The sequence below is a fragment of the Hyla sarda genome (assembly GCF_029499605.1).
Source record: "Hyla sarda isolate aHylSar1 chromosome 1 unlocalized genomic scaffold, aHylSar1.hap1 SUPER_1_unloc_22, whole genome shotgun sequence".
Taxonomy (NCBI): Eukaryota; Metazoa; Chordata; class Amphibia; order Anura; family Hylidae; genus Hyla; species Hyla sarda.
The window spans coordinates 231,623-243,492 of record NW_026607584.1 but is presented as its reverse complement, the minus strand read 5'-3'; the positions used below and the strand labels follow the sequence as shown (position 1 = coordinate 243,492).

The 11,870-nt window shown below is 42.9% G+C and overlaps 1 protein-coding gene across 1 annotated transcript in view; it reads right to left on the bottom strand.

The window, feature by feature from the left end:
• Nucleotides 1-1,809: 1,809 nt before the first annotated feature.
• The window catches only part of LOC130298118 (uncharacterized), a 78,164-nt gene continuing 68,103 nt past the window's right edge, over nucleotides 1,810-11,870 (bottom strand). Inside the window, 1 exon segment of the mRNA XM_056551014.1 lies at nucleotides 1,810-3,054. Within this exon segment, the coding sequence (XP_056406989.1) occupies nucleotides 2,129-3,054 (926 nt within the window). The 3' untranslated portion in view covers nucleotides 1,810-2,128.

The window sequence follows — 11,870 nt, the reverse complement described above, 5'->3', positions numbered from 1 at the left end:
GTTCCCGGTACGCCTCCTTGTTCAAAGGGACAATACTATGCATGTTATCCGTAATTTGGAAGAGGGCTCCAGATTGCTGTTGAAGTGGAATCTACCCCTTCCTAAGGACCCTGCCTTTCTGGGCTCCCGCACATGTTCCTCAGGACTGGAAAGTAGTGGGATCTGCTACTTGAGGGCTCGGCGGGTTCAGTGCCGACCTGATTGAGTGTCCTCTTCGGTGCAAGTGAACTGTGCTCCTACCCTTTTTGGTACCATCTGCTCAATGTGGCAGGTTTTCCAAACTTTGGACTTGCTGTTTCATTCCATGTTGTTTTTGTTATGTCTTTTCTCACCTTGTTCCTTTTCAGGTAGACCATCATCTCCTTATCCTTTAGTATTTGAGAATCCCTCACCTGCTAATGTCGGGTATGCTTCATATGCTGATGCATTTTATATTCTGATATCATGGTTTTGATGTTTATTTCCATTAATGTGAATGGGCTTAATTGGGATTCATTGTGGAGGGAGGCTAAGAAGTTGAGGTGCGATATACTCTGTGCCCAAGAGACGCATTCATTAGTGAGTGATTCCTGCAGACTCACAAATCGGTTCTTCCCCCAAATATTTCAAGCTCATGCCCCTAAGAAAGTATGTGGTGTTATGGTGGCTCTTAAAAATACTGTAGCTTTTCAATTAGTGGACTCCTATGCTGACCCGAAGGGTCGTTTTCTCATTGTGGTGGCTTATCTCAACAACATTCTCTACACCATAGTCACATTATATGCCCCTAACCACGGCCAAATTAGTTTAATCCGTAAAGTGTTGCGCAGGGTGGAGAAGATGGGGAAGGGGAGAGTGGTGATTTGTGGGGATTTTAATGCGGTGGCTGACAAGGAGTGGGACTGCACCGGGATCACATGTACACTCGTCTGACCTTAGAGAGGTTATCTCTTCATCCTCTTTCTATGATATATGGAGGGCTATGCATCCCTCAGTGAGGGACTACTCCCACCTCTCCTCTGCCCACAATAGTTACGCCAGATTAGATATGTTCTTAGTCGACAAAGCAGTTTTACTAGATACAGCCATAGAACTTAATACATGGTCAGACCACTCGCCCATCACTATGTCGATTAAGGAACAGGGCCGCCTCCCTCTCACATACCTATGGCGCACAAATTTATTCTTGCTTAACCATGCTACACATAACAATACACTATTGAGAGATTTGAGTTTTTCCACATTCATGCTAATGACCCCTCTTGCATTCATACAATCTGGAATGCCCACAAGGCCTTCATTAGGGGGTCCTTTATTAAACTTGGAGCCAGAGTTAAGAGGGAACAGGAAAAAGCTATGACCTCCTGGCTTTCTGAAATGACCTCCTTGCTTTCTGAGATCAAGCAGGCAGAACTTACTAACCAACAGATACCTTCCCCTGTTACTATAGATAAGCTGAAGGCTCTGAGGACCTCTCTACAGGAACTCTTATTCATAGATTATGAGAAGAGGGCAAGGAAACTCAGGGCTTCGTATGACATGAACTCGGATAAGGCGGGGAGGCTATTGGCCTCTAGGCTCAAGGCCAAACATTGTAAATCCTTGTCCATCCCATATTTGTGGGATCCGGCACACCGAGGGAAATTGACTGACCTCAGAGCAATAGCTAACAGATTTAAAGAAATTTTGACATGAAACAGGTTTCTCAAATTTTGAACTGGGAACTTTTTTTGCACCGATGGTTTGAACTAAAGTCTCTATATTCATAATGAGATGGGGGCGGGGACAACACTGACGCGTTACATTCCCTATACACAACGTCAGGGACAATATTACATTTATTATCAGTCCAGTGTGCGGAGATGAATATAAGAATAAATAATAAGAAAGAAAACTTCTTAAAAATTAATAACAAGTTTGGAGATGAAGCATATATTGTATAAATATATATGAGTATGTATTACTGTCAACTATCCTATGTACTTGGTTAATATATAGATGTGTGAGTTCTTTTATGTTTAATAAGATGTGATTGCTGAGTAAAACATTTCCCACACTTAGAACATGAAAATGGCTTCTTCCCTGTGGGAGTTCTTTGATGTTTAACAAGATTTGATTTCCCAGTAGAACATTTACCACATTCTGCACATTAAAATGGCTTCTCCCCTGTGTGAGTTCTTTGATGTTGAACAAGATTTGATTTCCCAGTATAACATTTCCCACATTCGGAACATGAAAATGGCTTCTCCCCTGTGTGAGTTCTTTGATGTACAGCAAGAATTGATTTCAGGATAAAACATTTCCCACATTCTGAGCATGAAAATGGCTTCTCCCCTGTGTGAGTTCTTTGATGTCCGATAAGACTTAATTTCCGAGTAAAACATTTCCCACATTGTAAACATGAAAATGGCTTCTCTTCTGTGTGAATTATTTGATGTTTAACAAGATTTGCTTGCTGAGTAAAACATTTCCCACATTCTGAACATGAAAATGGCTTCTCTCCTGTGTGAATTCTTTGATGTTTAACAAGATTTGATTGCTGAGTAAAACATTTACCACATTCTGAACATGAAAATGGCTTCTCTCCTGTGTGAGTTCTTTGATGTTGAACAATAATTGATTTCAGAGCAAAACATTTCCCACATTCTGAACATGAAAATGGCTTCTCTCCTGTGTGAGCTATTTGATGTTGAATAAGATTTGATTTCGTATTAAAACATTTCTCACATTCTGAACATGAAAATGGCTTCTCCCCTGTGTGAGTTCTTTTATGTTGAACAAGATGTGATTTAGAAGTAAAAGATTTTTCACATTCTGAACATGAAAATGGCTTCTTTCCTCTTTGAGCTCTTTTATCTTTAACACCTCTTCTGTGACCTTTATTTTGCTGAACATCCTGTGATGACTGAGAAGACAGGACCTGTATATAAGGATGAGATGACAGATCTTGGCTGTGAAGGGCTGAGGGTGTATCTGGGATAATGGAATGTTCTTCATATGTATCTTGTGTGATATCATCATCTGCTTTATAATCTGAAGATATAAGATTCTCCTCTGATCTCCTGGTACAAGAATCTGCAGAGAATAACAGATTTTATTATCAGTATTAACCCTTTAACAACACAGGACATTTAAGCTTTTGTGTTTTCATTTTTTCCTCATAGCAATAACATTTTATTTTTCCATCTACACTGGTAGATCCTGCTCTGACTGAGTCTAGCTGAAGCTGGGTCTTTATTCTAAAGTGTGGTATTATTAAGTGTTACATTTGAGAAGTTTTATACGCAGAAGTTCATGTGCTAAGTATACTGTGGATCATTGTTTTCCAAACAGGGTGTCTCCAGCGGTTGCATAGCCCTTGCATTTTTTTTTTCCTCCTGTCTGTAGCACACCTGGGGGAGGGGTTAATTGATTAACTGACATCTGAGAAGTTTTATAAGCAGGAGTTTAGAAAGCAGGAGTTGTAAGCAGGACCCACTGTAACTGTAAGTATTACACTCCGTTGATAAAAGTAGTTTTTCTTAATAGTTAATAACAGCTGTTTGTCACCAAGGATATGGACAGCAGGATTGGAGGTTTTCTTCAGTGCACATTGTGCCACATGTATACATCTCTGGAGCAGCAGCTTCAGGGTGAATACCGCTGTGACAAATGTCAGCATGTTGCCCACCTGGAAGCTCGTATTAGAGATCTAGAGGAGCAAAATGCAACATTGAGGGCGATTGACAATCTTACAGAGCAAGCAGTTAGTGGGGTAGAAATGGAGGTTGGAGAAACTAGCCAGGAGGCCCAAGTAGGGAGCTGGGTTAATGTAGTTAGAGGGACTGGAAAGGGGGCAAGGAAAAGGAAGGTCACTTCTGCTTCTGATCTCCCAAGTAAAATTGCCAAGTTGGGCGATGATGCGAGGGCCTCAGTATCAGAGATGGCAACCCTAGTGGATACTGTTCTCCCTAATAGCCGGGGGAACAGCTCAACTAGTAGTGTGGGGGATGGTAACACAGGTAGGCCAAGACAGTTAGTTGTGGTAGGGGACTCTATAATCAGGAAGACGGATAGAATAATTTGTCGCCAAGACCACCTCAACCGAATGGTTTGCTGTCTCCCTGGTGCCAGGGTTCAGCATGTGGTGGAAAGGGTGGACAAATTACTAGGGGGGGCTGGGGATGACCCAGCTGTCGTGGTCCATGTGGGAACCAACGACAGAATACATGGTAGGTGGAGGTCCTTGAAGAATAATTACAAGGAACTAGGTGCCAAGCTGAAGGGAAGGACCTCTAAGGTTGTGTTCTCTGGAATACTTCCTGTGCCATGCGCATCGCAGGAAAGACAGCGGGAGCTTAGGGAGTTAAATGCATGGCTTAAGTCGTGGTGTGAGGGGGAAGGGTTTGGGTTTTTAGAGCACTGGGCTGACTTTTCATTGGGGTACAAACTCTATTCTACGGATAATTTGCACCTGAATGGAAGGGGGTCTGCTGTGCTGGGGGAGAGAATCCTGGAAGGGGTGGCTGAGTATTTAAACTAGGTGAGTGGGGGGAGGATAATAAAGCAAAGAAAGCAGACAGTGGGATGGATAGGTTAGAGAGGGGTCAGGACATAATGGTGGGTGGAGAGGAGTCCTGTGGGGGGAGGTTAAGAACAGTGGATAAGGAGATTCATGCGTTACAAACCAGCTGTAAAAATAAATGTAGCCCGAAAAATTGTAATCCCAATAATTCAAAAAATTCCATTAGCCCCAATAACTCAATAACTACAATAAGCTCCATTAACTCAAAAAATCCCATTAGCCCCAATAACTTAAATAACAACGTTAGACGCAATAACGCAAAAAATCCCATTAGCCCCAATAACTTAAATAGTACAATTAGCCCTTATAACTCAAATAATAACATTAACCCCAATAACTCTGAAAATCCCATTAGTGAGACTATATGTGTAAAACTTAATGGAAATGTAAAGTGTATGTTCACAAATGCCAGAAGCCTAGCAAATAAAATGGGGGAGCTTGAGGCCTTGATACTGGAGGAACATATTGATATAGTTGGGGTCACTGAGACATGGCTGGACTCCTCGCATGACTGGGCTGTCAATCTGCAGGGGTTTACATTGTTTCGCAAGGATAGAATGAACAGAAAAGGTGGTGGAGTCTGTCTGTATGTAAGAAGTGGTATGAAAGTCAGTGTGAACGATGCCATAGTGTGTGATGATTCTGAGGAGGTGGAATCACTGTGGGTAGAATTACAAAAGGAGGGAAATACTGAAAAAATAATATTTGGTGTAATTTACAGACCCCCTAATATCACTGAAGAGATAGAAGGTCGGCTGTATAAACAAATAGAGAGGGCCGCCCGGGCAGGTACAGTGGTAATAATGGGAGATTTTAACTATCCAGATATAGATTGGGGCCGGGGGTTGGCTAAAACTACAAAGGGGAGAAAATTCCTAAATTTATTGCAGGATAATTTTATGGGCCAGTTTGTGGAGGACCCAACAAGAAGTGATGCCTTGTTGGATCTGATCATTTCCAACAACGCAGAGCTGGTTGGTAATGTAACTGTGCGGGAAAACCTTGGTAATAGCGACCACAATATAGTTACTTTTCACTTAAAATGTAGAAAACAAAGACAGACGGGGAAAGCAAAAACATATAACTTTAAAAAGGCAAATTTCCCTGCGCTGAGGGCTGCACTACAGGACATAGACTGGGGGGAGGTGTTCTCAAATACTGATACAGAAGGTAAATGGGACATCTTTAAATCAACTCTAAATAACTATACAGCTAAATATATACCAAAGGGGAACAAATATAAACGATTAAAACTAAATCCTACATGGCTGACAAATGAGGTTAAAAGAGCAATAAACAACAAAAAAATAGCCTTCAAAAAATACAAATCTGATGGGTCAGCTATAACATTTAAACAGTACAAGGAGCTTAATAAAATCTGTAAAAATGTAATAAAAACAGCAAAAATTCAAAATGAGAGACAGGTGGCCAAAGAAAGCAAAACTAATCCTAAATATTTTTTTAGATATATAAATACAAAAAAACCAAGGGCAGAGCATGTAGGACCCCTTAATAATGATAATGGGGAGGTTGTCACAGGCGATCAAGAGAAGGCGGAGCTACTGAATGGGTTCTTTAGTTCTGTATACACTATGGAAGAAGGAGCTGACATTGGCCAGGTCAGTGCTGGTAACACATCATGTACAGGTCAGTGCTGGTAACACATCATATAATGTATTGAACTGGCTTAATGTAGAGATGGTACAAGGTAAGTTAAGTAAAGTAAATGTAAGCAAATCTCCAGGGCCGGATGGACTACACCCAAGAGTTCTTAGAGAGGTAAGTTCAGTAATATCTGTACCCTTGTTCATGATATTTAGAGATTCTCTGGTGTCTGGTATTGTGCCAAGGGACTGGCGCAAGGCTAATGTGGTACCAATCTTCAAGAAGGGCTCTAGGTCTTCGCCAGGCAATTATAGACCGGTAAGTCTAACGTGCATTGTGGGTAAATTGTTTGAAGGACTTATAAGGGATTACATACAGGAATACATAGGGGATAATAGTATTATAAGTGATAGCCAGCATGGGTTTACTAAGGATAGAAGTTGTCAAACCAATCTAATTTGCTTTTATGAAGAGGTGAGTAGAAGCCTTGACAGAGGAATGGCTGTGGATATAGTGTTTCTGGATTTTGCTAAAGCATTTGATACTGTCCCTCACAGACATCTGACAGGTAAGTTAAGGTCATTGGGCTTGGAAACTTTAGTTTGTAACTGGATTGAACACTGGCTCATGGATCGTACCCAGAGAGTGGTGGTAAATGATTCGTACTCTGATTGGTCCCCGGTTATTAGTGGTGTACCCCAAGGTTCTGTACTGGGCCCGCTGTTGTTTAATTTATTTATCAATGATATAGAGGATGGTATTAACAGCTCTGTTTCTATCTTTGCAGATGACACCAAGCTTTGTAGCACGGTACAGTCTATAGAGGATGTGCATAGGTTACAAGATGACTTGGATAGACTAAGTGTCTGGGCATCCACTTGGCAAATGAGGTTCAATGTGGATAAATGTAAAGTTATGCATCTGGGTACTAATAACCTGCATGCATCGTATGTCTTAGGGGGGCTGTGTATATAGAGGGGGGGCTGTGTATATATAGAGGGGGGCTGTGTATATAGAGGGGGGGCTGTGTATATAGAGGGGGGGCTGTGTATATAGAGGGGGGGCTGTGTATATAGAGGGGGGCTGTGTATACTAATAACCTGCATGCGTCGTATGTCTTAGGGGGGCTGTGTATATAGAGGGGAGGCTGTGTATATAGAGGGGGGGCTGTGTATATAGAGGGGGGCTGTGTATACTAATAACCTGCATGCGTCGTATGTCTTAGGGGGGATTAAACTGGCAGAGTCACTGGTAGAGAAGGATCTGGGTGTACTTGTAGATCACAGACTACAAAATAGCATGCAATGTCAGGCTGCTGCTTCCAAAGCCGGCAGGATATTGTCATGTATAAAAAGAGGCATGGACTCGAGGGACAGGGACATAATACTCCCCCTTTATAAAGCATTGGTACGGCCTCACCTGGAATATGCTGTTCAGTTTTGGTCGCCTGTTCATAAAAGGGACACTGCGGAGTTGGAAAGGGTGCAGAGACGCGCGACTAAACTAATATGGGGCATGGAACATCTTAGCTATGAGGAGCGATTAAAGGAGTTACAATTGTTTAGTCTTGAGAAGAGACGTTTAAGGGGGGATATGATAAACGTATATAAGTATATAAATGGCCCATACAAAAAATATGGAGAAAAACTGTTCCAGGTTAAACCCCCCCAAAGGACGAGGGGGCACTCCCTCCGTCTGGAGAAGAAAAGGTTTAGTCTAAAGGGGCGGCACGCCTTCTTTACCGTGAGGACTGTGAATTTATGGAACAGTCTACCTCAGGAACTGGTCACAGCAGGAACAATTAACAGCTTTAAAGCAGGGTTAGATACATTCCTGGAACAAAATAACATTAATGCTTATGCAGAATTATAAAACTACATCCCTTTCCCTTATCCCCTTACATCCTTCCCTTCAATCCCCTGGTTGGACTTGATGGACGTATGTCTTTTTTCAACCATACTAACTATGTAACTATGTAACTATGGGTTTAACCCCTTAGCGACCACGGATGCATATTTACGTCCATGGCCGGCTCCCAATCTGTGAAGCGCGCTCACAAGCTGAGCGCGCTTCATGACTGCTGGGACCTGGTTGCTATCAGCACCAGGACGCGCGGCTAATACCGGATATCACTGATCGGGCTGATGTGTGGTATTAACCCTTTAGTTAGTTGATCGCGGCATCTAAAATGGGAGAAATCCATACCGGCTAGCTTAGCGGAGCTGTTCGGGACCGCCGCGGTGAAATGGTGGTGTACCTAACAGCTGAGAGGACAGTGGGAGGTGTCTTACCTTCTTCCCGGCCGTCCGATCGGCGTATGATTGCTCCAAGCCTGAAATCCAGGCTTGAGCAATCAAGCGCAGAAAACAATGATCAATGAATTCCTATGGCAATGCATTGAACAGTGTATGCAATCTTATAGCCCCTAGAGGGGGCTATAAAACTGCATAAAAAAAGTAAAAAAATAATAATAATAAAGTTAATAGATTTAACCCCTTCCCTAATAGAAATTTTAATTACCACCCCCCTCCTTTTACCATTAAAAAAAATATATATACTGTTTTAATAAAGAACATAAGTGGCATCACCGCGTGCGTAAATGTCCGAACTATAAAAATATATTGTTAATTAAACTGCACGGTCAATGGCGTACACGTAAAAAAAAAAAAATCCAAAGCCAAAATAGCGTATTTTTGGTCACGTTTTATACCATAAAAAAAATTAATAAAAATCAAAAAGTCTGATCAAAATAAATATGATACCGATAAAAACTTCAGATCCCGGCACAAAAAATTATCTTTCAAACCGCACCGTACGTGGAAAAATAAAAAAGTTATAGGGGTCAGAAGATGAGAATTTTAAACGTATACATTTTCCTGCATGTAGTTATGATTTTTTCCAGAAGTGCGACAAAATCAAACCTATATAAGTAGGGGATCATTTTAATCGTATGAACGTACAGAATAATGATAAGGGGTAATTTTTACCAAAAAAATTACTGTGTAGAAACTGAAGCCCCCATAATCTACAATTTTGTTCAATTTTGTTGTACAATGATATTTTTTCCTGTTTCGCTGTAGATTTTTGGGTAAAATGACTGATGTCATTACAAAGTAGAATTGGTGGCTAAAAAAAATAAATAAGCCCTCATATGGATTGTTTGGTGCAAAATTGAAAGGGTTATGATTTTTAAAATGTAAGGATGAAAAACGAAAGTGCCAAAACGGAAAAATGCTTGGTCCTTAAGGGGTTAAGAGCTTGTTTTTTTTGGGACCAATCTTACCAATCTAGCGCAATTTGTTAGTGTTCTTAATGCCAAGAAGAAAGGAGACACATAATAAAATGGGGAGAAGAAGAAGAGAGCCCACCTAGCCTGTCCTAGAGATAAACATTTGGCCGCAGGGAGGTAAATGAAGTGTTTGTGATCCATAAGAATTAGAATAGGTCCGGTAGTACCCACAGACAAGTGCGGCCACTCCTTGAGGGACAAATGATGGCCACTGAGGAAAGATTCCTGGTAAGAAAGCTATAAGGATAAAATGGTCTCTCTGGGGTAGGAAGGTGAGACACCTATTCTGTCTCAGACGCATCGTATGAACGGGAAAGCTGGGTTGTGGTGACCCAGGATGGGAGCTGTGGTGACGGCAGCTTTCAGGGTGGAAAACGTTTGTGACCTTCGTGGAATTCACATTTCTCCAGTTTGTAATACAGAACAATCTCTCGCAACGTAGCAATGCAGCTAAAGATTACAGCGCCGGAACTCTGCATATACTAAACGGATGTGAGTAAGTGACCCCTCTTTGTAAAGCTGTTTACCCCACTATAACCCCGTATATTGGCTTTAGTGTGGAGAACAAGGGGTCAGATTCTCTATAAGTTACTTTGGATAAGACTGTAATGTGATTGAGGCCCCTGCGATTGATACAGGGCCTCAACTCACCAATCCCAGGGGCCCTAACTCACCAATCCCAGGGGCCTCAACTCACCAATCCCAGGGGCCTCAACTCACCAATCCCAGGGGCCTCAACTCACCAATCCCAGGGGCCTCAACTCACCAATTCCAGGGGCCTCAACTCACCAATCCCAGGGGCCTCAACTCACCAATCCCAGGGGCCTCAACTCACCAATCCCAGGGGCCTCAACTCACCAATCCCAGGGGCCTCAACTCACCAATCCCAGGGGCCTCAATTGGATTTTGGATGAACCCCTGGGACAGTCCATCTGTAACATACTCCTCTATGGGTTGGTTCTCTGCCACAAACAGAGGGTAGACTCGGCCCTTTGGGGGTATAGCACCTGTTTGAGGCTCAATGGTACAATCATGGGGTCTGTGGGGAGGTAGTGCCCCCCCCGCCTACATCTTATCAAACACATTGTGGTACTCCTGGCATACTTTAGGAAGAGAAGATCTTTGTCGTGTACAATTATACGACAGACCGAGGAGATACAAACCAACCAAACCGATCTATATATACAGGTAGAAGCAAACTGAGGGGACCAAGACAAACCACAGCTGTGACCCAGTCCAAACGAGGATTATGTCTCTGGAAACAAAGAACCGAGCACAACAGGATAATGCAGAGAGATAATCACCTGGAACTAGAGGGTCTCCTGGTAAAGTGCCCCCAACACCACAGACAAGGGAACTGTATCATGGATAAGGTGAGGGGGCTGTAAGGGTCTTCTAGAAATCACTCCCATGGCCAGAGGACCCAAAGCTGTAGTGGAATAGAGTTTTTGGCTACAAACACATCATCAAAATACCCATCAGCACTGGAGACCACGGGGACCTGCGTGACCACAGAGGAAATATACCATGATAGGATAATCCTAATCATAGCTTTGTCTTTGTGGAACTCTGGGGATGAAGAAAGCCCACCCAATATCTGTCCCTAGCAGGACCCCAAGTGTTTCCTCACCAGGTTTGGCATAATCCGAGCAAAGGGCCACAATAAAGACACATCCCCTCCCCCTACTATAATCCTTCTCCTCCACGGAAAGGGGGGTGGTCCTGAGCTGCATTGGTTTCACCCTTTCAGATGATCCAGGAGGCCACAATCTCATCTTGTATAATATCGGAGAGTCCACGAGAGAACGTGTCCACCAGCGCTTCCTTATCCCAGCACACTTCTGCTGCTACAATACACAACTCTATTGAATTCTTGGCCACAGTTCTCGTCCCCTGTTACATGGACATGAGCTGCTCTGCCGCAGAGGGAGAACGGACAGGGAGATGAAATGTCTCTGTAGTCGTAGATAATATGTTTATCAGTCTCCAAAGAGGATTCACCCGGGATAGAGCGTTATCAGTAAGGAGGGAGATCAGGAATCCTACCTTACTTCTATCATTAGGACAGGACTGCGGGACCATTTCCAGATAAATGCCCACTTGGTTCAGGGAGCCTCTACATTCATTAGGATCGCCCCCATAATGCTGGGGAAGCGGAGCAGATCCAGTAAACCCACAGGAGGCAATGGCTTCTATGGCAGCAGAAATAGTTGCCGGAGCAGGAGGGTAGGTGGCTGCCGGTTGAGGCACAGGAGGCTCTAGGGGAGACGTACGATTCTAAAGCGTCTGCATTACAAGTGCCAATTGCTCAATCCTCTGATCCTGCAGATCCATTATAGTGAAAATGTTTGGTGCTGGTGGATTGTCTGCATCATCCGGATTCATGGCCCTTGTGTAATGTCAGGAACCACAAAACCAGATGGAGATGATAGT